At 45.9% G+C, this 26933-nt stretch overlaps 3 protein-coding genes across 6 annotated transcripts in view; 2 read left to right on the forward strand and 1 right to left on the reverse strand.

Annotated features, from left to right (window-relative positions):
- The window catches only part of DMTF1 (cyclin D binding myb like transcription factor 1), a 56074-nt gene extending 54727 nt beyond the window's left edge, over positions 1 to 1347 (forward strand). For all 4 annotated transcript variants that reach the window (XM_074942576.1, XM_074942579.1, XM_074942578.1 and 1 more), the window contains exon 17: positions 1 to 1347. In XM_074942576.1, coding sequence (XP_074798677.1) covers positions 1 to 110 — 110 coding nt within the window. In that variant the 3' untranslated portion in view covers positions 111 to 1347.
- TMEM243 (transmembrane protein 243) overlaps positions 1175 to 26933 on the reverse strand; it is a 27494-nt gene continuing 1735 nt past the window's right edge. Inside the window, exons 3-5 of the mRNA XM_074942580.1 lie at positions 5285 to 5335; positions 3471 to 3575; positions 1175 to 1824 (exon numbers count right to left, since the gene is read on the reverse strand). Of these exons, the coding sequence (XP_074798681.1) occupies positions 1702 to 1824; positions 3471 to 3575; positions 5285 to 5335 (279 nt within the window). The 3' untranslated portion in view covers positions 1175 to 1701. The remainder of the gene's footprint in view (positions 1825 to 3470; positions 3576 to 5284; positions 5336 to 26933) is intronic.
- Positions 10051 to 11460, forward strand: MSANTD7 (Myb/SANT DNA binding domain containing 7; the record flags this gene model as incomplete). Its single annotated transcript, XM_074969771.1, is given in 3 exon segments — positions 10051 to 10600; positions 11179 to 11252; positions 11254 to 11460. Coding segments are annotated over 3 exon segments (831 nt in total), but the record flags the coding sequence as incomplete, so codon positions are not given.

Below are 26933 nucleotides of genomic sequence, written 5' to 3' on the forward strand. Positions count from 1 at the left end.
ATCCTATATTGCAACACCATGGAGAGGGATCACACATTATTGGCTCATGTTTGGACAGTCCTGATTCTGAAGATTCAAAGGATGTTGAAGACTTAGTGAGTTGTCACTAAGAAGCAGTAATCATGTCTGCTTTCTAAATGAACCTGTTTGCATCATGAAATTACAGTTGCAGCCCTGTACCACCTTCCAAAGAAAGTAGTCAGTTCACATGTTTAAAACATTCTCAAGTTGAAATGGCTACAGTGCACTTTTACTGCTCATAAGACGATGTACCTCATTTGTAAAGGGGTACAGCAGCTAACTGAAGCCCCAGTTCAGCCAGGGGTTATTAAGAGTCTCAGTTGCACACTGCTAGGATCAGTCAATCATTTTGACCTGGCTGTTGCCCGTGTGTTGGACTTTATGCACCTTGAAAACTGGACGGAAACCAAGGACTGTAGCCCTTAGCTTGTTAGTGCAGCAACAAGAATTAGTTTGCACACATTTCATGGAGAGTGGATGAGGATTTCTGCACTTACTGGCTCTTCTAAAATACAGAGTTAAGACTTGTTACTTTTTCCTCCTGAAATTTAGCTGAGGATATCTCAGTGACTTGAGAGGGTGAGGGCAAGGGCAGGAGCAGCATTGCAGAAGGGGTCTGTTTTCCCAATCTCATTTGACGTACCAGTATTTCCAGCACATAGGACCCTAGTTACAGATGCTTATAGGGTTGTCTTTCGCTGTTCCTGTTCCTGAAGAGTCCATTGCTGGCAATGGATGGAGTTGCAGAAAGAGCAGAAGTGAAAGATTTGAACTTTTGGGGGTTTTTTAAAGTAAAAAAATAATCACTACAGCAAGTTCAATAAAAGGGAAACTGATGAGAAAGGGAAAGCTACGGAGGTCCACCAGCATCCCTCTAAAGCCTAGAGAACAAAAAAGCCTCTAACCTTCAGATGCCATTCCAAGTCGGGTAGAAAGACTGCCTAGCTATATTACACTTCCAGCCTCTCTCTGAAGGTGAGTTGCATGCAGCACATTAATATCTGGGCGATGGCAAGGAGGTGGTAGCACCCTTTGCAAGGTCTTGAAGAAGCAGCTCAGTAATAGTATGGGCCTATGTCCCTAAAGCAGTGGAAAGCAATTCTTTCGACCCTTCAGGCTCCTAGCAGACTGAGCAGCCTTCTAAGTGTGCATGTGTGTGTATGAGGGAAAATAACTCTAAATTATTTTATTTATTTCTGTAATTAGCTCTTCATAATCAGTTGGTCTTTCAGTCTGTGGTTTTGTTAATGTGAAATTAAGTTGTAGTTTCAACAAAAGGTTGCCTAGGGAACAGAAATAATTGTATAGTCAGTTTAAACAAAAATAAAGTATTTGTCTTCTGTAACTGTAAGATGCCATTTATTTATTCTGTTACAGATCTTTGCGATGCTGCAGTTATTTGTACAATAATTAAAAAAATGCCGTTTTTTCCAAAATGAAAAAGCTTGTGCCCTTCTGAAACATCAGTATAGTTGGAATGTGCATTAAGTGCAAAGTTAGCTCTTAAATAAAAGCAAAGTGTCATGTCCTATGGCAATAATTCTTCCCAACACGAGGGACTTTAGATATACATTTACATGAAAATCATGTACTGATTATCCCTGAACAACCCATTTCTTCATCCCTGTCCAGTTGATTATCCCCTTTGTTTCTAGGATGGAGCTAAGAACAGTCTTGCAATCATTTACCCACTTCATGGAAGTACAGGTTGGCACATATACATAACATGACAATAGAAAATAAGATATAGTAAATTAGATTCCTAAACTTAGGTTCCAAGTCTCCTTGTCGATACCAGTAGATCTAGAAAGGAGAGAGTGATTTTGCATTAGAAATAAAGTCAGGTATTTATATGTAAGATAAACAAACCATCTATAGTTCAGAGCAACAGTAAGTAACTGGGTGAAACTAAGAACTGCTAGGGTTTTATTTAACATCACCCCCTTTAAATCGGACTAAGGAGGAGAGAGCAGTTAATATAGGGAAACCTCACAGAAAACTAAGCACTAAGATAAACCACCCACCTTTCTCTCTCAGCATTCTTGTGGAATGCACTTCCACATTGCAGGGAGATACTAACCACTCATGTATTGCCTGCCAGTATCACAGTCTGCTTACTTACTGTTCCTATAGACTTAAGACAGTTTAATTTTGAGAAGTGTTAATTATGCAAGCGACGAGATGGGTGAGCTTGCTTTGCAAACTGTAAAGCCTGGTCCACATTAGAAAATTAGGTCAGTTTAACTATGGTGGTTGGGGTGTGAGAAATCCACACCCCTGAGCCATGTAGTTAAACAGCCCGAAGTCCTTGCGAAGGCAGCAATAGGTTGACGGCAGAATTCTTCTGTCTGCCTACCTACCCCACCGCCTCTCAAGGAGGTGGAATTACCTATGCTGACAAAAGGGATTCTCCTGTCAGCATGGGTAGTGTCTATACTTAAGCACTACAGCAGTGCAGTTGTAGCATTTTAAGTGTAGACAAGCCCATAGATACAGAAGTGTCAATAAGCCATTAACATTTAAAGTGGAGTTGTTATTTCAATGGTTGTTTGAAAGCTAGGAAATTCACAGTTAAACAAATTTAAAAGAGAAAAATCCCAGTAATGAATGCCAGAAAGTTTTTACATACTGGAGATGCCAACTTTAACTCTGTTTGCCTCGCTTTCCTGTGGCAGCTCCCACCAGTACAGAAGTTAAGTCTTGCCTGTTGTGTATGAAGACACACCATAGCTAGGGGGTCTACAGAATTCACAGACGTGAAAATAGTGTCATGGTCCATGAAATATGATCTCTGGCTGCCCAGCTCTGAAGGCAGAGCAGAGAGCGGGGGCTGCTGCTAGCAGCAGCAGCCCAGAAGTAAGGGTGGCAATCCCATGACCGCCTTTGGGTCAGGGCCCCCAGTTTGACAAACGCTATGGAGAAATCACACTCTTTAATGTAAGTCATGGCATAAATAACAAAATTTCGAGATGTGTAACACTCCATGAAATCTACTTATACTGTGACCAACCTGTGAAAAATGTGTGATTTCTCCGTGATTTAAGTAAACCCCTAACCGTAGCATGGTCTTTTGTTGTAGGATGTGACCTGTACACTCTATGTAGCAGGTGCATAGACAAGCCTATTGTGAATGTGTTAAATATTGGGATGTTGTGGCCTGGATGCTCAGGAGTGGACAATAGGATCACAGAAATTAGAACAGAAGATATTTGATAGAAAGTCTATCCCTCTGCACTAGCAGAATAAAGTCTGAACATAAGATATCTACCTTTGACCAATATCCAGTGCCTCACCAGATTTCAAGTGCACACATGTACTATAATCTTACAGCTGCCCTACTTAGAGGGTAGGTGTAGCTAGTTCACTACTGTATTATGGAAAACAAAGGATCTATTATTACATAAAATACAATTCTGTGTATATTTCACAATAAAAGTAGGAATACTTACAAGTATGCCAGCAGAAACACTACACAAGGAGATGCAGAAAGCAAAAAATATATTCACTGGTTTTGGAGGTAGTTGAGGAAAGATAAAAGCACTGATCAGAGTGACCTGTACAGAGAAATACAGAGAGATTAAATTTTTTCATAGTGTCAAAAAAAAAAAAAACCACACACACACACATCCACACCCACTCAGAGAAGCAGAGTTATGAAGTGACCAAGGAAACAGTTTAGGATTCCACTTTGGGTGTTTCACCCACCCACGCTGGCAAGAGGCATGAGAGAGGTGGGGGTATGAGAGGATGGAAAGGACTAGGGACATAGTTGTTTAAAAATTAAACATTAAGTACCTCTAACCACATAGGCACAATCCTTAGTAATTGTACAATAGTTCCTTTCCAGTGGCCCAGTACAATCCTCATGTCCATGTAGAAGGACAGATGGAAGTGGAAAATTCAAGGGTCACACACACAGAAACTTAAGGGAGAAAAAGCCATCTAGAACTTATGTATTAACCAGAATAGTGCTCCTTCTGGCAGTCCTGAAAGCTATCCTGCTCCCAGAGGACACTAACCATCCCTCATGGATGCAGGTCTTGCAAAATTATCTTGTACCTTGTCACCTCAAGGACCAGGTCCACATAACTGGGTTTAATTTTGAAGGCCAGTCAAAAAGTTCCAACTGGCTATATAGCATGTGGCTAGCCAAATGGCAAGCCAACTAAACCAAAAAAGTACTGCAGCAGTGTGTCTTACTCTTTGCAGCAGCTAATTTACTTCCGAGGTTCTGGTCATAATTTACAAACATGTAAATGGTCCCCAGCTATCTTCCAACTTCCCCACCTATGCTCCATCCCAGCATTATTGCTTGGAAGGGATGTTTCAGCTACATGTCTTCTAAGGCAGGGATCGGCAACCTTTGGCATGCGGCCCGTCAGCGAAATCCACTGGTGGGCCGGGACGGTTTGTTTACCTATAGCATCCGCAGGTTCGGCCAATCGCTGGTGGGCCAGGACGGTTTGTTTACCTGCAGCATCCGCAGGTTCGGCCGATTGCAGCCCCCATTGGCCTCGAACAGCGAACCATGGCCAGTGGGAGCTGCGATCGGCCAAACCTGTGGACGCTGCAGGTAAACAAACCGTCCCGGCCCACCAGCGGATTTCCCTGACGGGCTGCATGCCAAAGGTTGCTGATCCCTGTTCTAAGGTGAAGCTCAAGGAGTTGTGAGGCCGGAGGTTCTCTGTGACGGGCTTGGCATTCTATCCTGGGGTTGTTCAAGGATTCTCTTTCTCTGGACTTTCCAATAACAGGCTGGATTCCCTGAATATTCAGGCGCTACGCATCATGTTGGCTCTCAAAGGCAGGAGAGTCAGCAGCTACCATCACAGATCATGGAGTAGACTCTCATTTTTGTGAAAGCATTTGGTTCTTTCAAGAGCTGGAGGAAAGCACAGTGAGATAGCACAGCAATGGGCACCTCAAACACATGTAAAAATTTCACCCAGCACTAGGCAGTGCTGCTGAAGAGTTCCTTTCTCCCGTGGATTTGGGGAAACTCTATTACTTGTTTTAAAAAGGACTCCGTTCCTGTGAAGCGGCAGCAGAAAATAAAAAACTGCCAAAAGAAAATGGCATTCTCCCTTCCCTAAAGGCAAAGGGTCTCAAATTACTAGCAAGCCAGTGTGCAAAGGATGGAAGCACTTGGGGCTAAAACCTGCGCCCATTCAGGTCAGTGGAAGTTTTGCCATTATACTTCAACAGAATCAGGATTTGAAGCATAGAAAGCAAAGAAATGCAGTTTGGGAAGGTGAATACTTACTATTAGCAGCAAGGATGTTAAGCTACCAACAGCTAAGTTGATGATTCTATCCTGGAAGAAGGAAGAAAAGGAGAAAGTAACACACTTGGTTATCTGATTTATCATCCTAACATTTGATTAATGTGTGTATTACAGTAATATGTAGAGGCCCGGGTGCCATTGTACTATGCACTGTACATACACACAGTGTTTGAGGGTCTCAGCCCCCCAGAAGCTTACAATTTAAGTAGAAAAGACAAGCCAATATTTTTATATTCCATCCTTCATCTATATGCAGTTCTACTTTGAAATGTAACTACATCTCACTGGCAATCTTCCACTGTGTATTGAAGTCAGCAAATCTTGCTCTCAATGACAAAAACAAGCTGCTACTCCTTTCAACTCCTATAAGCCCAGCAGAGCCGACACCATTCTGAATGAGAGAGCTGGAGTCTGTTTCCTGTGCATTAACAGTGGATTTTTAATTTTTTTAAACCACCACTTTCCTGTGTTACCGGACCCTCACACCTGTATAAACCCACTAAAATAGCAGGATTGCACAGGGCTCTCACACACGCATCATTTAACCTGCAGAAGCTTTATTACTAGCAATGATGGAGGAGAGAACCCAGATTGAGACAGGTCTTAGGTCAAGTTTGTAGGGCTCGGGGAGGACCACCTACCATCTTTGTACTTTGAAACAAAGTGAGATCTGTTCCCCAAGTTAGACACCTACATGACTTGGTGGTGTTGGGGAACTTCAACTACTCAGACATCTGTTGGGAAAATAACACAGCAGGGCACAGATTATCCAACAAGTTCTTGGAATGTATTGGAAACAATTTTTTATTTCAGAAGGTGGAGACAGCTACCAGGGGAGAGGCTGTTCTAGATTTCATTTTGACAAATAGGGAAGAACTGGTTGAGAATTTGAAAGTGGAAGGCAGCTTGGGTGAAAGTGATCATGAAATGGTAGAGTTCATGATTTTAAGCAAAGGTTCTCAAACTGTGATCCGCGGACCACCAGTAGTCTGCAAGCTCCATTCAGGGGGTCCACGGATAGTTCCCTCTAAGGTGCGTGCCTGGGTGGCCGCACATGAGAGAATGAAGGGCCACCCACCTAATTAGTGGAGCTGCACAGGCGTGGCTCCACTAATTAGGTGCCTGGGCCCTGGAGAAGAGGCACATGTAAGGTGAGTGGTGGCCTTGCGGGGAATAGGTGGTAGGTGGGAGGGGGCAGTGGGGTGAGAAGAGGGAGTGGGGGGAATTTGGTACGTGCAGGGCTGTGGTGGCCAGAGAAAGGAGGTGACTTTCCCCAGCTCCAGGGCTGCAGCTGCCGGGGAGAGACAGCCCTCCTTCCCAGCCCCAGCTCGGGGGCTGCTGCGGCAGGGGAGAGAGAGCACATCCATTGCATTAGAAAGGTAAGACTAGACTACTGATATTAAAAAAGAAGTTGTGTGCTTTTATTTGTAGAACAAAAAAACATTAATTACTAAGTCTTTTTGTTAATAGCACTTTTATCCAAAGCGCTTTACACTAGTTAGCTAACAGTAAAAACAACATTTGGAAAGATCATTAAGTGGTCCACCAAGACCCTCCGCGATTTTCAAGTGGTCAGCAGAAAAAAAAGTTTGAGAACCACTGTTCTAAGGAATGGTAGGAGGGAGAACAGCAAAAGAAAGACAGTGGATTTCAAGAAGGCAGACTTTAGCAAACTCAGGGAGTTGGTAGATAAGATCTTATGGGAAGCAAGTCTAAAGGGAAAAACAATTGAAGACAGTTGGCAGTTTTTCAGAGACATTATAAAGGGCACAAGAGCAAACTACCCCACTGCGTAGGAAAGATAGGAAGTCTGGCAAGAGCCCATCCTGGCTTAGCCAGGAGATCTTCAATGATCTAAAAATCAAGAGAGTCCTACAAAAAGTGGAAACTAGGTCAAATTACAAAGGATGAATATAAACAAACAAGTATGTAGGGACAAAATTAGAAAGGCCAAGACACCAAACGAGATCAAACTAGCTAAAGACATAAAGGGTAACAAGAAAACATTCTACAAATACATTAGAAGCAAGAGGAAAACCAAGGACAGGGTAGGCCTCAATGGTGGTGGGGGGGGAAGAGAACAATAACAGAAAATGTGGAAATGGCAAAGGTGCTTAATGACTTCTTTGTTTCGGTTTTCACCAAGAAGATCGGTGGTGATTGGATGCCTAACATAGTGAATGCCAGAGAAAATGAAGTAGGATCAGAGGCTAAAAATAGGGAAAGAACAAGTTAAAAATTACTTAGACAAGTTAGTTGTCTTCAAGTCACCAGGGCCTGATTAAATGCATCCTAGAATATTCAAGGAGCTGACTGAGGAGATATCTGAGCCATTAGGGATGATCTTTGAAAAGTCATGGAAAACGGGAGAGATTTCAGAAGACTGGGAAAGGGCAAATATAGTGCCAATCTATAGAAAGGGAAATAAGAACAACCCAGGGAATTACAGACCGGTCGTCTTAACATCTCTACCCGGAAAGATAATGGAGCAAATAATTAGGCAATCAATTTGCAAACATCTAGAAGATAATAAGGTGATAAGTAACAGTAAGCATGGATTTGTAAAGAACAAATCATGTCAAACCAACCTGATACCCTGTCAGAGAAAGCTAACAAGCCTTGTGAATGTGGGGGAAGCGGCAGACATGGTATATCATGACTTTAGTAAAGCTTTTGATACTGTCTCCCATGACTGTCTCATAAACAAACTAAGGAAATGCAACCTAGATGGAGCTACTATAAGATGGCTGCAAAACTGGTTGGAAAACCTCTCCCAGTGAGTAGTTATGAGTCATGCTGGAAAGGCATAATGAGTGGGTTCCCGCAGGGATCAGTTCAGGGTCCAGTTCTGTTCAATATCTTCATAAATGATTCAGATAATGGCATACATAGTACACTTATAAAGTTTGTGGACGATAGCTAGCTGGGAAGGGTTGCAAGTGCTTTGGAGAATAGGATTAAAATTCAAAATGATCTGGACAAATTGGAGAAATGGTCCGAAGTAAATAGGATTAAATTCAATAAGAACAAATGAAAAGTACTCCATTTAGGAATGAACAATCAGTTGCACACATACAAAATTGGAAATTACTATCTAGGAAGGAGTGCTGCGGAAAGGGATCTGGGGGTCATAGTGGACCACAAGCTAAATATAGTCAACAGTAGTCAACAATAGTCAACCTGGATTTGTGCTGGAAATGGCCCAACTTGATGATCACTTTAGATAAGCTATTACCAGCAGGAGAGTGGGGTGGGAGGAGGTATTGTTTCATGGTCTCTGTGTGTATATAATGTCTTCTGCAGCTTCCACAGTATGCATCCGATGAAGTGAGCAGTAGCTCACGAAAGCTCATGCTCAAATAAATTGGTTAGTCTCTAAGGTGCCACAAGTACTCCTTTTCTTTTTGCAAATACAGACTAACACAGCTGTTACTCTGAAAATAGTCAACAGTGTAACACTTGCAAAAAAAAAAAAAAAAAAGTGAACATCATTCTGGGATGTATTAGCAGGAGTGTTGTAAGCAAGACACGAGAAGTAATTCTTCCACTTTATTCCACTCTGATTAGACCTCAACTGGAGTATTGTGTCCAGTTCTGCAAGCCACATTTCAGGAAAGATGTGGATAAATTGGAGAAAGTCCAGAGAAGAGCAACAAAAATTATTAAAGGTCTAGAAAACACGACCTATGAGGGAAGATGGAAAAAATTGGGTTTGGTTAGTCTGGAAAAGAGATGACAGAGGGGACATGACAACAATTTTCAAGTACGTAAAAGGTTGTTACAAGGAGGAGGCAGAAGAATTGTTCTTCTTAACTCTGAGGACAGGACAAGAAGCGATGGGCTTAAATTGCAGCAAGGGAGGTATAGGATGGACATTAGGAAAAAACATCCTAACCGTCAGGGTGGTTAAGCACTGGAATAAATTGCCTAGGGAAGTTGTAGAATCTCCATCATTGGAGATTTTTAAGAGCAGGTTGGAGAAACACCTGTCAGGAATGGTCTTCATAATACTTAGTCCTGCCATGAGTGCAGGGGACTTCTGATGTCCTCTTGAGGTCCCTTCCAGTCCTATGATTCTATGAGAGACACATCAGATTAGAATAACACTTCAAAATGGGGGTGGGGGGGAGGAGAAAGACAACATACAGAACTGCAATATGCAAATCATTAACAGGATAAATGTTTAATCTAAAGAGTTCCATAGAGGAACAGGAGGTTTGTTTGTTTTTAAGTCTGCCAGGACCTGCGTCAGCTGATTCTAGAACTCAGAGCAGAACAGGGGGACAGCTCCCTGTAGTTTAAGAGGTTACAGCTCCCTTCCCTGCTGTCAGCAACATTTGAAAGGTCATTGAAACTCTGCCCTGGTCAACACTAGGAGTTGAGGTCAAATTTACCAGCATTAAATCGATTTAACCCTGCACCCGTCCACACGACAAAGCCCTTTTTTTCCGACTTAAAGAGCTCTTAAAATCGATTTCCTTACTCCACTCCTGACAAGGGGATTAGCGCTGAAATTGGCCTTGCTGAGGCAAATTTGGGGTACTGTGGACGCAATTAGACAGTAAAGGCCTCTGGGAGCTATCCCAGAGTGCTCCATTGTGACCACTCTGGACAGCGCTCTCAACTCAGATGCACTGGCCAGGTAGACAGGAAAAGAACCGCGAACTTTTGAATTTCAATTTCCTGTTTGGCCAGCGTGGCAAGCTGCAGGCGAGTGCAGAGCTCATCAGCAGAGGTGACCATGCTGGAGCTCTTGCGATTCTGGGACTCCAGCATGGACTGAATGGGAGGTACGGGATCTGATCGCTGTATGGGGAGAGGAATCCGTGCTATCAGAACTCCGTTCCAGTTCTCGAAATGCCAAAACATTTGTCAAAATCTCCCAGGGCAAGAAGGACAGAGGCCAGAACAGCAACCCGAAGCAGTGCCGCGTGAAACTTAAGGCGCTGAGGCAAGCCTACCAGAAAATCAGAGAGCCAAACGGCCGCTCCGGGTCAGAGTGCCAAACATGCCATTTCTATGATGAGCTGTATGCCATTTTAGGGGATTCAGCCACCACTACCCCAGCCATGTTGTTTGACTCCTTCAATGGAGATGGAGGCAACACGGAAGCAGGTTTTGGGGACGAGGAAGATGATGATGATGATGAGGTTGTAGATAGCTCACAGCAAGCAAGTGGAGAAAACAGTTTTCCCGACAGCCAGGAACTGTTTCTCACCCTGGACCTGGAGCCAGTACCCTCCTAACCCACCCAAGGCTGCCTCCTGGACCCGCCAGGTGAAGAAGGGACCTCTGGTGAGTGTACTTTTTAAAATAGTATACATGGTTTAAAAGCAAGCATGTTTAATGATTCATTTGCCCTGGCATTTGGTGCTCTCCTGGGTATACTCCCAAAGCCTTTGCAAAAGGTTTCTGGGGAGGGCAGCCTTATTCTGTCCACCATGGTAGGACACTTTACCACTCCAGGCCAGTAGCACATACTCAGGAATCATTGTAGAACAAAGCATTGCAGTGTATGTTTGCTAGCGTTCAAACAACATCCGTTCTTTATCTCTCGGTGTTTTCCTCAGAAGAGTGATATTCATGGTCACCTGGTTGAAATAGGGTGCTTTTCTTAAGGGACATTCAGAGGTGCCCGTTCCTGCTGGGTTGTTTGCCTGTGGCTGAACAGAAATGTTCCCTGCTGTTGGCCACGGGGAGGGGGGAGGGGCTAGCCACATGGTGGGGGGGAGGCAAAATGCGACCTTGGAACGAAAGCACATGTGCTATGTATGTAATGTTAACAGCAAGGTTTACCGTGAAAGAGTGTACCCATCGTTCTATAAAATGTGTCTTTTTAAATACCACTGTCCCTTTTTTTTTTCCTCCACCAGCTGCATGTGTTTCAAGGATCACAGGATTTTCTCCTTCCCAGAGGCTAGTGAAGATTAGAAGGTGGAAAAAAATGCACTCACGATGAAATGTTCTCTGAGCTCATGCTGTCCTCCCACACTGACAGAGCACAGACGAATGCGGGGAGGCAGACAATCTCAGAGTGCAGGAAAGCACAAAATGATCAGGAGGGGAGGTGGCGGGCTGAAGAGAGTAAGTGGCAGGCTGAGGAGAGGGCTGAAGCTGAAAGGTGGCGGCAGCGTGATGAGAGGAGGCAGGATTGATCCTCTAGCAGCCTCAGGATTGAAACTAATATGCTCCAGCGTATGGGTGAGCTACAGGAAAGGCAGCTGGAGCACAGACCGCCGCTACAGCCCCTGTGTAACCAACCTCCCTCCTCCCCAAGTTCCATAGCCTCCTCACCCAGACGCCCAAGAACGTGGTAGGGGGGCCTCCAGCCACTCCACCCCAGAGGATTGCCCAAGCAACGGAAGGCTGGCATTCAATAAGTTTTTAGAGTGCTGTGTGGCCTTGTCCTTCCCTCCTCCACCACCCCTCCCGGTGCTTCTCTCCTCCACCACCCCTCCCAGGCTACCTTGGCAGTTATCCCCCTGTTTGCGTGACGAATTAATAAAGAATGCATGAATGTGAAGCAACAATGACTTTATTGCCTCTGCAAGCGGAGATCGAAGGGAGGAGGGGAGGGTGGTTAGCTTACAGGGAAGTAGAGTGAACCAAGGGGTCGGGGGTTTCATCAAGGAGAAACAAAAATAGAACTTTCACACCGTAGCCTGGCCAGTCATGAAACTGGTTTTCAAAGCTTCTCTGATGCGCACCGCGCCCTCCTGTACTCTAACCGCCCTGGTGTCTGGCTGCGTGTAACCAGCAGCCAGGCGATTTGCCTCAACCTCCTACCCCGCCATAAACGTCTTTCCCCCTTACTCTCACAGATATTGTGGAGCATACAGCAAGCAGTAATAACAATGGGAATATTGGTTTTGCTGAGGTCTAACCGAGTCAGTAAACTGCGTCAGCGTGCTTTTAAACGTCCAAATGCACATTCTACCACCATTCTGCACTTGCTCAGCCTGTAGTTGAATAGCTCCTGACTACTGTCCAGGCTGCCTGTGTACGGCTTCATGAGCCATGGCATTAAGGGGTAGGCTGGGTCCCCAAGGATAACTATAGGGCATTTCAACATCCCCAACAGTTATTTTCTGGTGTGGGAATAAAGTCCCTTCCTGCAGCTTTTGAAACAGACCAGAGTTCCTGAAGATGCGAGCGTCATGTACCTTTCCCAGCCATCCCACGCTGATGTTGGTGAAACGTCCCTTGTGATCCACCAGGGCTTGCAGCACTATTGAGAAGTACCCCTTGTGGTTTATGTACTTGCCGGCTTGGTCCTCCAGTGCCAAGATAGGGATATGGGTTCCGTCTATGGCCCCACCACAGTTAGGGAATCCCATTGCAGCAGAGCCATCCACTATGACCTGCACATTTCCCAGGGTCACTACCCTTGATATCAGCAGATCTTTGATTGTGTGGGCTACTTGCATCACAGCAGCCCCCACAGTAGATTTGCCCACTCCAAATTGATTCCCGACTGACCGGTAGCTGTCTGGCGTTGCAAGCTTCCACAGGGCTATAACCACTCACTTCTCAACTGTGAGGGCTGCTCTCATCTTGGTATTCATGCGCTTCAGGGCAGGGGAAAGCAAGTCACAAAGTTCCATGAAAGTGCCATTACGCATGTGAAAGTTTCGCAGCCACTGGGAATCGTCCCAGACCTGCAACACTATGCGGTCCCACCACTCTGTGCTTGTTTCCCGGGCCCAGGATCGGCCTTCCACCGCATGAACCTGCCCCATTAGCACCATGATGCCCACATTGCCAGGGCCCGTGCTTTGAGAGAAGTCTGTGTCCATGTCCTCATCTCTCTCGTCACCGCGCTGATGTTGCCTACTCGCCCGGTTTTGCTTTGCCAGGTTCTGGTGCTGCATATACTGCTGGATAATGTGCGTGGTGTTTAATGTGCTCCTAATTGCCAAAGTGATCTGAGTGGGCTCCATGCTTGCCGTGGTATGGCGTCTGCACAGAAAAAAGGCACAGAACGATTGTCTGCCATTGCTCTGACGGAGGGGGGGGCGACTGACGATATGGCTTACAGGGTTGGCTTACAGGGAATTAAAATCAACAAAGGGGGTGGCTTTACATCAAGGAGAAACAAAAACAACTGTCACACAGAATGGCCCCCTCAAGGATTCAACTCAAAACCCTGGGTTTAGCAGGCCAATGCTCAACCCACTGAGCTATCCCTCCCTCTGGTATTTTAGGTAAGACTGAATCTCCATTAAAGTTTTCAAGGTGCCCCTGACAGACCTCACCAAAACGATTGTCGGCCGTTGATTTCATGGAGGGAGGGACGGGAGAGCAAATGAATACAAAACAAATCTGGTCTATTTCTTGTTTTGATCCACTCCATCTCTCTTTTACATCTTTGCCTGGCAGCAGACGGTGCAGTAGGACTGCAAGCCATCCACATCTCCTGGCTGCCCAGCAGAAGATGGTGCAATAGGACTGCTAGCCATCCTCATCTCCTGCCTGCTCACCATAAGATGGTACAATAGGACTGCCTGCAGGACTGAAGAGAATGACCTGGTCGAGTCACTCCTAATTTAGTCCCTGCACCCATGTCTACCCAGGCGCTCCTGACTGACCTTACCGAGGCGGCCAGAAGCACCTTGGACACGATGAGGATGGTTTTCAGGCCTATTGCACCATCTGCTGCCACAAGACAATGGGTTGCTGCTGCTGTGTAGCAATGCAGTACCACGTCTGCCAGCACCCAGGAGACATATGGGGACAGTGAGCTGAGCGGGCTCCATGCTTGCCGTGGTATGGCGTCTGCACAGGTAACTCAGGAAAAAAGGCGCGAAACTATTGTCTGCTGTTGCTTTCACAGAGGGAGGGACGGCCTGATGACATGTACCCAGAACCACCTGCGACAATGTTTTTGCCCCATCAGGCGTTGGGATCTCAACCCAGAATTCCTGCAGCAGAGACTGCGGGAACTCTGGGATAGCTACCCACAGTGCAACACTCTGGAAGTCGACGCTAGCCTCGGTAGTGTGGAAGCACTCCGCCGAGTTAATGCAGTTAGAGCATTTTGTGTGGGGACACACATAATCGACTATATAAAAACGATTTCTAAAAAAACGACTTCTATAAATTCGACCTAATTTTGTAGTGTAGACGTACCCTCTGACTTCAGGTCTTGGCTAATTGATTCCTTGTCCATTGTTTGCTTCCACATGCATTTGGCATTTCAGTCTGTGCAAAAAACAAAGAAAGATGGAGTGGTGTTCTACCCTCTCCCCTTCTGTAGAATGAGGGGATGTTAAACTAGCCCCTACTCTAGTTAAATATAACTAAAAGAAAATAGAATGGCAGGGGGGTATTGCGGCCGTAGACCTGCTATCGCTGTATCAGGGAGTCTAGCTGAGTCTGTGTGTGAGACTGACATGAACACTTCTGAATTAAAAGCAGCACTGCCGTGAAGCATCCAATAGAAGTTGGTCACCAGGACCTCATGCAAGTCTTAGCCAAAAAAGTTTACGTGCCTCACTAGCTGTTCAGAATATCAAATGCCAGGGTGTGAAGCAGCATAGAACCAGCTTGTGGCACTAGGTTGGTACCAGCTGAGGGAAAGCTGAGTCAATTTATAAACCAAAAACCCATCCCAATGGGACTGGAATGTAAAGTAATGCAATGCAGGATTGCCTTGGTGGCTGCAGGCTGCAGACTAACAAACTCATCATCACCACCACTTGCAGGCAGTACCTACATTGTCCTGACATGACATATATCCAGCCACTGATCCTGCGTACAAAATCCCAGTCTAAAAAAAGGGTGCTTGTTTTAGAGGAAGCTTACCATCTCTCCCTCCACTTTCCCATTAAGCGCCCAGACCTCCCTCTGAGCTGCTAAGCTCTTCCACTGTGTCCCAACCGGATCTTCTCTGCCAGCACCCTGACTGGTTTTCAGATCCCCCACCATTTACAACGGAACCAGGATTCTAAAGATTAACACCCACACGGACACTTTTGTAACTATGTCTATTCCATGTCCATACAGGATCGAAGTGGAGCAATGACCTGTGGTTACACCATTACAGCTACCAGACCATACAGAAGCCGAAGGTATCTGGAACGCTTGGCTCCTAGGGGAGCACAGTGTAGAACACAAAAAGCAATGCAAAAGGCCACCTTGACTTCACAGGCTGTTGTCAGGGCCCAGAGCAGGCGTAAGCTCTACACAGCTGCTGTCACCTGTCACAGTATTAAGTGGGGATCTGTGTAGACCTAAATCAGAAGCATGCCACTTGCTTTGCACATGGGGCTATTTTGTCCCCCTTTCCCACCCGTATCTCACTCACACTCTTCATCTCTGGGCACAGGCAAAAGCATTCATCGCCTACTGAAGACAGTGTTTTAAATTGATGACTGCTTTCTCCTGGTGATGATTTTTTTTAATATAGGTTTTTAAAGAGAAAAGTAAAAGGTGAGAAGCGAAAGCCACTATTTTTGTGGGGCTTTCAAGAAACAAAATTTTGTGCCAAGAAACTATTCTCAATTCTGCCAATGTGTCATTGGGAGGGCAGGGGGAAGGGGAGGGAGGCACTAAGGAGGGGAGGGTATGGTGTATTCTGAGCTTAAGTGGTCATCAACAAAAGGGGACAGGTGCAGCCATTTCAACCAGCTTTCAAAATAAGCTGACCCATTTGCCTAAATAGAAAAGGATGCTCCTGGTAGAATGTGCAGGAGGGTGGTTGTGGGAAGAAGGGTTGGAGAGAAAATTAAAGTTTCTACTCCCAGAAATGTACAACTGCAGCTGCAACTTGTGTTACTTGAAGGTACTTTCAGCCATTCCAAGATTCACATTCATGGTGCCCCTTTATGACTAAAGGAAAAACCCAGAAAGGATAGTCATTTGTATCAAAGCAGCATGTACAAATCCCGTGAGAGATTGGGGCCCCTTTGTGCTGGGGCCATACAAGAACATTGTGAGAGACAGTCCCTGCCCCAAGGAGTTGACAATCTAAACAAACAAGACAAGACAAAGGCCGGGGGTGGGGGGGAGAGCAACTCGCCCAACAACAACACTACAGGTCAGCAGCAGAGTCAGGAATAGAACCCAGGTCTCCCTACTCCCAGTCCAGTGTCACAGCCATGGGGCCACACTGCCTCCTGGAATTACATTTTAGGTGCTAACCCAGGATGTGTGAACACACCGTGGAGAGCAAGAGGGAGCAGGGGAATGTCCTTCAGTCACTGAGCCAAGGGCACCTCGAGTTTCAGTGATGACAACCCTTTGGAAAGTTGGGGACTAGAGAAAAGAAACAAGAAAAATGGCAGTTTTCCCACAAACAAGCGTTTCTGATCCAAGGCAGAATTCAGTTTAATTTACATAAGACTGGCCATACTGGGTCAGACCAAAGGTCCATCCAGCCCAGTATCCTGTCTCCCAACAGTGGCCAATGCCAGGTGCCCCAGAGGGAGTGAACCTAACAGGTAATGATCAAGTGATCTCCACACTCTGACAAACAGAGGCTAGGGACACCATTCCTTACCCATCCTGGCTAATAGCCATTAATGGACTTAACCTCCATGAATTTATCCAGTTCTCTTTTAAACCCTGTTATAGTCCTAGCCTTCACAACCTCCTCAGGCAAGGAGTTCCACAGGTTGACTGTGCGCTGAGTGAAGAAGAACGTCCTTTTATTTGTTTTAAACCTGATGCCCATTAATTTCATTTGATGGCCCCTAGTTCTTATATTATGGGAAAAAGTAAATAACTTTTCCTTATTCACTTTCTCCACACCACTCATGATTTTATAGACCTCTATCATATCCCCCTTTAGTCTCCTCTTTTCCAAGCTGAAAAGTCCTAGTCTCTTTAATCTCTCCTCATATGGGACCTGTTCCAAACCCCTAATCATTTTAGTTGCCCCTTTTCTGAACCTTTTCTAATGCCAGTGGATCTTTTTTGAGATGAGAGGACCACATCTGTACGCAGTATTCAAGATGTGGGTGTACCATGAATTTATATAAGGGCAATAAGATATTCTCAGTCTTATTCTCTATCCCTTTTTTAATGATTCCTAACATCCTGTTTGCTTTTTTGACTGCCGCTGCACACTTAGTGGACGTCTTCAGAGAACTATCCACGATGACTCCAACATCTTTCTCCTGATTATTGTAGCTAAATTAGCCCCCATCATATTGTATGTATAGCTGGGGTTATTTTTTCCAATGTGCATTACTTTACATTTATCCACATTAAATTTCATTTGCCATTTTGTTGCCCAGTCACTGAGTTTTGTGAGATCTTTTTTTCAGGGACCATAGCTGAATTTGAACCTAGATGAAAATGGAAACCCTAGACCACTGCAACTTCCCTCTTATGATAGCAGGCAGAACTTTAACTTTCATGTTGAATAGTGCACGAGAGATCAAGACTTCAAAAATTTGGCAGGCATCTACCTGCTCACCAGAGACTGATATGAAAGTCAAGCATCACTCACTTGGGAGGTCCAGAGGCAGTGCCCCAGGGAGAAGGCTAGCTCCACTGTCACCCACAGCTAGGCACGTTAACCTGGCTGTCCCAAAGACCAGAGCTCTGGGATTCGCACTAGATGGAACTAACTTTCATGTAGGCCTTTGGCTAGCAGAGGTCTGAAGTGTCAAGCTCTCTCTCCTCCTAGCTGCTGAAAGGGAGAAGGAGCTTTCTGTCATCTCCCCTCCCTTCCTCCAGCATGGATCACTGTTGCCCACAGACAAGGGAACAGCAGTGGTGAAACTGACCAATCTTGTTAGTTTCATTCTGCTACTGCTGTGCAAAGCCAGGAACAGAAGCAATGAGAATGGAGCAGTCTGCAGCCACCAAGGCAATCCTGCATTACTTTACACTCCAGTCACATTGGGATGGGTTTTTGGTTTATAAATTGACTCAAATCCTGCAGCAATTGATGGTTTAGAGGACACACACACACACACTCACCCCTACCTCCTCTAGACCTGGCAAGTGGACTTTTGAAGCCCATTACACCAGTGCCAATTTATGTTAAACCAGGTAAGACGCATTCAGTTGCTATTCTATAGTAAAGCAGCAGCATTTCATACCAAGGTTTGAACTTTTCTCAAACCTACATTCGTTAAAAAGCAAGTTCCGACAGAATGTCTTGGCAAAAGACCAAAGGACACAAAGCGGAGGTGGGGGGGCATGTTAGGATACATGTCAGTAATGTCTTTTCCTGGAAATAAGGACTCAAATCTTGCCCCTTCCATCCAGCTGAACTCAGAAATGCTTTAATAGGGACACTAAGCTTCAGAGGAGTAACCGTGTTAGTCTGGATCTGTAAAAGCAGCAAAGAGTCCTGTGGCACCTTATAGACTAACAGACATATTGGAGCATGAGCCTTCGTGGGTGAATACATACGTGGGTGCATGCATCCGATGAAGTGGGTATTCACCCACGAAAGCTCATGCTCCAATATGTCTGTTAGTCTATAAGGTGCCACAGGACACTTTGCTGCTTTAATAGGGACATTGTCAAGTTTAGATTTTTTTTTTTTTAAATAAACTGGCTAATCTAAAACTCAAGTTTCTGATACAGCCCCCTTTAAATAGTATGGACAGGGTTTTTTTGGTAGGTTTTTCCTTTTTTTTTAAATTTTACATTTCCCCGCCTCCATGCTGATGTGCAAGGGTCTTTATAAAATGCCATCAGTCCTCCCCTCCGCTATGTGCATGCCTGCCATCTCTTCAGTGTCAGCTTTCCTGCTCCGATCATGACTGGCGAACATCCGCTTGCATAGGGGGCCCTGCAAAGTTAAGCTGCTCGGGCTTTGGCTTCAGCCCCGGGTGGTGGGGCTCGGGCTTCAGCTTTCTGCCCTGGACCCCAGTGAGTCTAATGCCGGCCCTGTTCTCGGATATATTTTGGCTGACCCCACCCCCCAAAAAACCTGCTCATGGCCCCCAGGGGCCCCAACGTCCCTGGTTGAGAACCACTGGTCTAGTGCAGGAGTCCTCCATCCTCCCCATATTGGGACACAACTAGGATGACCAGATGTCCCAATTTTATAGGGACAGTCCCGATATTTGGGTCTTTTTCTTATATAGGCTCCTATTACCCCCCACCCCCGTCCCAATTTTTTCACATTTGCTGTCTGGTCACTTTAGACACAACAATTCCTCCCCTTCAGCAAGGTGAGAGTGACTGTGACCCACTGGCGCTTGCATGCAACCTCCTAGCTATGACTCCCCAGCCTAATGCAACAGTTGTCAGACCATGGTCTATGGCCTGCCGTGGTCCTTGGGGCACTTGCTGATCAGCAGAGAGCCTGCTGGCTGATAGGACAACGAGTCTCCTTATCTCCAGCTGCTTTATTGAGAGACACTGAACTTTACTTTCCACACGTAAGCAGTTACTGAAGTTGCCACAGGGAAGTTCTGTGATTGCAAATGGGAAGGGAGGTATTCTAGTGGTTAACGCACAGAACTGGGTGATGAAGATCTAGGTTCTAATCCTGCCTCTAGCACAGACATGCAGAGTGACCCTGGGCAGGTCACTTAACCTCTGTGCCATAGAGTCCACATCTATAGTACTTAGAGATCTGCCCGCACTGTAAGCTCTGCAGGGCAGCGAGAGTCTTTCACTCAGTATGTACAGTGCTATGCACACCTACGGAGCTCAGTGCTAAATGTGCAGCCACCTCTGAGGTAAAACAGCTGCTCTGTTCCAACAGTGCACAGACCTGTAGAAAGATACCCTAACCAACTGAAGCTACAGGGAGATTTTCAATAGGTAGAATAGAGGCGTAATCCAGATTTGAACCTGGCTCACCGTACTCTTGCAGAAGCATGTCAAGGGATCACTGGGGGCCACAAACAGAAACTATTTCATGTCTCTGCTTTTGAGCCACATTGAAGATACTGTTTAAAGCACGAAGAGGGAAAGCCTCTCACAACAGCAGTAAAAGAACAAGGTCAGGCATCTCAGATTCACACAGTGGGAACTGCTATGAAGCTTTAAAAAAAGAAAACAGAACCCACGTGTCATGTTCCCGGCATGCACTCGAGAAGCTTGTTTCTCTCTAACAGTCTTGCAGAAAAGTTGCAATGCAACCCTGCTGTATTCCTTAGGATTCCGAATGAGAGAACAGAGAGAAAGCAGGCTGCTCACTAAAATAGAAAGGCACAACTCAACCTGCCTCTAGGCCAGCAGTTCTCAACCCGCGGCCCAATTAGCACACAGCTACAGCTCAGCTGTGTGCTTAAAAAAAAAAAAATACAAAATTTGCTGCTCTGATCTGGAAGGGGGAGGGGATGACTCAGGGGGAGACAGGGTCTGTCCGCCTGCTGGAGCGTTCCTGCTAGCAGGGGGCTTGGCAAGTGCCACAGGGGGGCAGGATGTGGGAGAGCGGATCTCTGGCCAGGTTTATCGGGTGCGGGGGGAGGCTCTGGGAACTAGGGGTTTGCTGGGATGCTGAAGCACCTCCAGGGTTCAGGTGGGGCTCCGCTCCTAGCCCTGTGCCAAGCACTCCGTTCCTGGTTCGCCGCTGGGGGTCCGGGTCCCAGCTGCCAGCCCCATGCGGCGATGTCCGGCTACCAAGCCCTGCACCCAGGGCTCCACTCATGGCCCCACTCTCTGGAGGGGTCTCTGGGTGAGGGACCCTGGGCATAAGGGACTATGGGAGGGGCTTTTGGGGGGGGGGGGGCGCTTTGGTTCTCAACCTGCAGCCCACAATGATAAATAGGTTGAGAACCACTGCTCTAGGCCAGGGGCATCAACCTTCGGCACGCGGTCCATCAGGGTAATCCGGCAGCGACCCGTGGCTTCCTGAAGCTCCCATTGGCCAGGAACAGTGAACCACAGCCACTGGGAGCTGCCGGGCGGGGCCATGCCTGCCAACGGTCAATGTAAACAAAATGTCTCGCGGCCTGCCAGCGGATTACCCTGATGGGCCCCATGCTGAAGGTTGATGCCCTCTGCTCTAGGCTGTCTGCACAACTAACTGCCACTAGATCCAGAGATCCCATGCTTCCATACAGAGTGCAAGCAGGATCAGGAAAAAAAACCCCTGAAATCTAAAGTGACGGTGACAATTTTAACACCATTTTAAACACACCACAGTATTAAAATGCAAAATCACGTCATGGTCCTTTCACATGGGCTGGGCTGAAAGAATGGTCATTGGCCAAGATTTTTCAACAGCAGCTAGTAATTTTGGGTACCTAACTGGAGGCTTTACGGGGCCTCATCGTACTCACCATTTTCTTAAAGTCAGGCCCCTTTAAAAGATCTCAGGTTAGGCACCCAAAATTAGCAGCTGCTTTTGAAAATAAAAATAATAATAAAAAAAAACTTGCCCATTCTGCCTACAGCCAGGGAGTTAGACAAAGCTTTTCCTTCTGTTTGTGTATCACAGTCTATTCAATCCTAAAATGATGAAATTGCAGGACATTTTCGTGCGTGTGTAATCCATCAGGCTCAGGCACCCATGAGACAGCTGGTCAAAGACTCCAATCCCACATCAGTAACTACAGAAAACGTGAAGTCAGACTGAAAGTTAAAGCAGCAACAAAGCAACAAACAGTCTGCCGGGAACAGTTCTCTAGCTTGTGGCCGGTTTAACAACTAAATCTAGCTGATTAACCAATTCCATTTCAAGGTCTAAATCCTCAATTCAGGAACGGTATTGGCAATACCTCCCAACATTGTATCAGCCATAAATTTTATTCACACACTTCAACTTTTTGTGCTGTCAAAAAAAAAAAGTTCAATAAGATTGGTCCCAAAATCATCCCTGAGGAGTTCTACTAGTAACCTCCCTCCGGCCTGACAGTTCACTTTTCAGTATGATCTGTTGCAGTCTCCCCTCCAAGCAGTTCCTTATCCATCTTTCAATTCTCATATTAATCCCCATCTTCTCCAATTTAACTAATAATTTCCCATGTGGAACTGTCTCAGATGCCTTACTGAACTCCAGGTAGATTAAACCTACTGCATTTCCTTGGTCTAAAAATATTAGTTACCTTCTAAAAGGAAGAGATCAGGTTGGTCTGGCACAATCTACCTTTTGTAAAACCATGTAGCATTTTATTCCAAATACTGTTCACCTCTATGTCCTTAACTACTTTCTCTTTCAAAATTTATTCCAAGGCCTTGCACGCACTTGAGGCCAAATTTACAGGCCTGTAGTTTCCCCAATCGCTTTTCCCTCCTTTCTTCAAAATAGGAACTGTATTAGCAATTCTCCAGTCATAGGGTACAACCCCCAAGTTTACAGATTCATTAAAAATCCTTGCTATTTACATGTGCCAGTTTCAATATTCTTGAATGAAGATTATCTGGGCCCTCCGATTTAGTCCCATTAAGCTGTTTGAGTTTGACTTCCATCTCAGATACGGTAATTTCTACTTCCATATCCTCATTCCCATTAGTCATCCTGCCACTACCCCTAAATTCTTCATTAACCTTATGAAAAACTGAGGCAGAGCATTTGTTTAGGTGTTGGGCTATACCAAGATTATCTTTAATCTCCACCCCATACTTAGTGGTCCCACTTCTTCTTTCTTTATTTTCTTTTTATTTATATGGCCCATTTCGGCTCTGCACAATCTTCCGATGATTCTGTGCCAGAGGAGCAAAATAAATCAGAGCAGGAGAGATCCAGAAATCCAGGTCAGGATGAATCCATGCCAGAAGGGGAGGGATTGGAAAGGGTCATGGTTTTGGCATTCTCGGCCAACTAAAGAAAAGGCTGCTAACTACAGGCTTTCACCCAAGAGTACCAGATGCTGTACTTTCAGTTAAGAAGTCTGAAGTTATGGTGCCATAATTCAAGCTTAGCCATTTTGTCCTGTACAATGGCCAAGTCCTACCAAACTCTGTTCCAGCAAATGTCAAGGTTTTAAAGAGACACCTGTCATGCCTTGGGGATCCCACAGCATTTTAATAAAGGACTTTGGTACCAGCAGTGCAGGGATCATGTAGGCAGATCCCACAGTTATCACACAACCCATCACAAGACAACTGGTGGGGCTGGAAAGCGAGGGAATGGGAAGTGGGAGAAGAGCAGCACCCTAATTGATATATGGCAAGTAGAGCAGTAGCTAGGCCCGGTCTACCTGATGTCTGCTTGGTGGCCCCTCAGCAGCTCCTGGTGAAAGTGTATCCATTTTATTAATTTCACAGCACATCACCCATGTCGCTGTCAGACTTGAGAGAGGCTGCAGTGCACAGGAACTCCTCACTTAAAGTCGCCCGGGTTAACGTCGTTTCGTTGCTGATCAATTAGGGAACATGCTCGTTTAAAGTTGCGCCATGCTCCCTCATAACGTTTGGCAGCCGCCTGCTTTGTCCACTGCTTGCAGGAAGAGCAGCCCGTTGCAGCTAGCTGGGGGGGGCTTGAAACCAGGGTGGGCCAGCAGCGCCCCCAACAGATCCCCTAAGTTCTGTGTGCGACAGCCACCCAGCAGGCTATCCATTGCCAGCAGTTCAGCTGTCCCTCCCCCCATTGCCGTGTGCTGCTCCTGCCCTCTGCCTTGGAGCCACCCCTGGGAGCCTCCTGCTTGCTGTGTGGAGGTAGGGGGGGGGGGTGCTAATATCAGAGTGTCCCCCTCCCCCAGCTCCTGTACCTTATGTCCACAGAGCAGGGTGGGGGGGACACCACAGGGCTCTGGACGGAGGGAGCTTGCTGACAGCAGCTGCTGTCTCCACTTGCTGATCTACTTAAAAAGGCAATGTACTTAAAGGGGCAATGCACATCTCTCTCTCTCTCTCACTCGCAGGCACGCACAGAGTGTGTGTCTCTGTCTCTCTCTGCCATGCTGTCTCCCCTCCTTCCATTCGTGCTGCCTTGCAGAGCATGAGGCTACATTAACTACAATGGGTTAACCCTTGAGGGCTCAGACGAGTGCTAGTTCATTTAGCAGTAAGGCATCCCCTGGGAAATATCCCACCCTCCGACTTCACCACCTCAACCCAGCTTCACAATCATCATTGCTGTGTACAGTATTAAATTGTTTGTTTAAAACTTATACTGTGTATGTGTGTGTATATATGTCTTTTGTCTGGGGAAAAAAATTTTCCTGGAACCTCCCCCCCCGCCCCGCAATTTACATTAATTCTTATGGGGAAATTGGATTCGCTTAACATCGTTTCACTTAAAGTAGCATTTTTCAGGAACATAACTACAATGTGAAGTGAGGAGTAATTGTACAGGAATTGAGAAGTATCCCGGTCAGTAGTTTGGAAGCCCAGTGGGCCTCCCAGGTTTCTCCTGCAGAAGCGACCAGAACACTTCATAAAGCAGCAGTGTACGAAATGTAGCTAGGTTTGTAAATTTGGGTACAGTTAGTAAACACAGTTATTTGGAATATAACTGTGTCTCTGTAGTTTCCTTATAATCTTAGCGTCATGTAAAGTGTAAGGCAGAGCCAGCGCCCGGAGGTATTCAAGTCTAGACATGGTCCCCCCAGATCAGATTTGAGTCATAGTGGAATTTTACCCTGTTTGCTGTCCATACTATATCCATCCTAAGGGTAAATGATGGACTTCAGTGCTAATAAAAAAAGGAGTGTCGGTGCTATATTCTCACACACACTTAAAGCACGGGATAGGAAGTTAATGTGGTGTGAAGAGTTTAAAAAAAAACGAAACAAAAAAACCCGGAGGCCCTGATCCTGCAATCAGCTCCACGTGAGCAGAGCCCTGTGCCCATGTTGAGCTCTTCAATAGGGCTCCGCACCAGGGTTCATTGCCGTGGCCTGCAGGATCACGGCCAAAGCCGGGGAGCTGTTAAACAGCAAATTGTAATAAAAACCCTTTCATTGTCTATTACCCTCCTAGATGAGGAAAAACAGAGCTGAAAGGGACAGATATCTCCTCTTAGATATTCACTGCATATTTACCCCTTACATTTTGGGCACCTCTGAAGTTAGCTTGACTGGCACTTTTTGGTTTCTCCAGGCAATGGAGAAGGCAGAACACAACTAACGCTCTTTCTGGTGCTAAGTTCAAGAGCCCAAAGGGTTATTTTTCCAGGGCTCTCACAAAGTCAGGAGCTGTGTATAATTTTGAATAAATTCACAGCTATCTAGGAGTTCTCAGCTGTCTCTCAGCTGCATGCCATGCCCACTCAGAACTTCGTGGCAGCAACAGGGATCGAACTCAGATCCTCCTGCTCCAGAAGGCCAGGCCCTACCACTTAAGCTACGAGGATAAACCATGAAAGACTAGGTATTCGGCCAAAGTCACTGTACTATAGAGTCATTCTCATGCTCTCTCTGTGGCCCTATGACTGGGTAAGTATTTATCCCTAGTGGAACTGTCACTGGGCCAGAGAGAGAATGACTCTGTAGTCCAGTGGTTAGTACACCCACCAGGCAGAGGGAGACCTGGCATCCAGTCCCCCTACTCCATTTAGTTTCATTTTTTAATCCAGAGTGGAACAACTTCAACAGGAGGGACTGAGGGAGCCCCATATCAGAATAGCCCAGAGGTTAGAGAACTGTCCTCAAAGGATTTGAGCTGTGTTTCCCCCTCCACTGGAAGCGGGGAAACATTACACCTGGGATGTGGGAGACCCAGGTTAATGCTCTACTCACTGGGCTAGAAGTTATGAAATGGGCACCCCACCTATTGAAGAGGACCCAATCCTGTAGGCAGCCTCTAAACCCATCAACCAGATTGGACCTGGCAAGCAATTTAGGTGTCTAAACACTTATCTTCCCCCAGTGCATGAATCACTCTGCGGCTCTGGACACCAAGAGTGAGGCAGCAGCGTGCAAGCCCAGAAGCAAAAACTTAGGCACAGAGGAAACTTTTACCCTGAAAACTTCGGCACTAAATTTAGCCACCTACAGGGTTCAGGGAGTTTTACGGATTACAGGGGAACCAAAACTGGGATTTAGGCTCCTAAGTATCTTTGCTGATCTGGGGCTTAGTTACTAGCAATATAAATAGCGTTACAAGAAGTTGTTCCTGCCACCTAGCATCTCCCAGGGGTCACGTTCAAAACATTTGACATTCTCTAATTAATCCTCACCAAAGCTCTATCAAGTAGGTATCGTCACCATTTCACAGGTGATGAAACTGAGGCAGGGAGGTTGAGCGATTTGCTCAAGAATTAATGCTGCCCTGTTCCAGTCGGCTGCTCAGACCACAATTCACAAATTCATCGTTATCTCAAGAAAAAGGCAGGACGAGAAAAAGAGTCAGGGGACAAATTTCTCCCCATTCCCCCAACGCTTTGAAATAATCCCACTAAACCAGAGAACTCTAAAGTAAATTTGCCATGGCAAAGTATTTTGCCAAGTTGCCATAGCACAAAGACCCCATTATTAGAAGATCCCACAACACTGAGCAACTAACACCATGTGCTAGACATATGCAGTTGGTAGGGTTACCAGATGTCCTGATATTAGGAGCTTTGTCTTATTTACCCAACTATATCCTCCCCCCGCAAAAACAAACAAACAAAAAACCAGGGTCATGATTTTTCACCCTTGCTATCTGGTCACCCTTGCAATTGGGCAAGTCACAGCCACATTACACAACACCACCACTGCACAATCACAGCATTCATTTTCAAGATGACCCTCTGCAAGGCACCCTATCGCAACTGCTGACATGGGACCCTACAAAGGCTCTGAAGAACCCTTCAAATTCTGCAAATAATCCCAGTGGCTCT

The sequence above is a fragment of the Natator depressus genome, chromosome 1 (assembly GCF_965152275.1).
Source record: "Natator depressus isolate rNatDep1 chromosome 1, rNatDep2.hap1, whole genome shotgun sequence".
Lineage (NCBI taxonomy): Eukaryota > Metazoa > Chordata > Testudines > Cheloniidae > Natator > Natator depressus.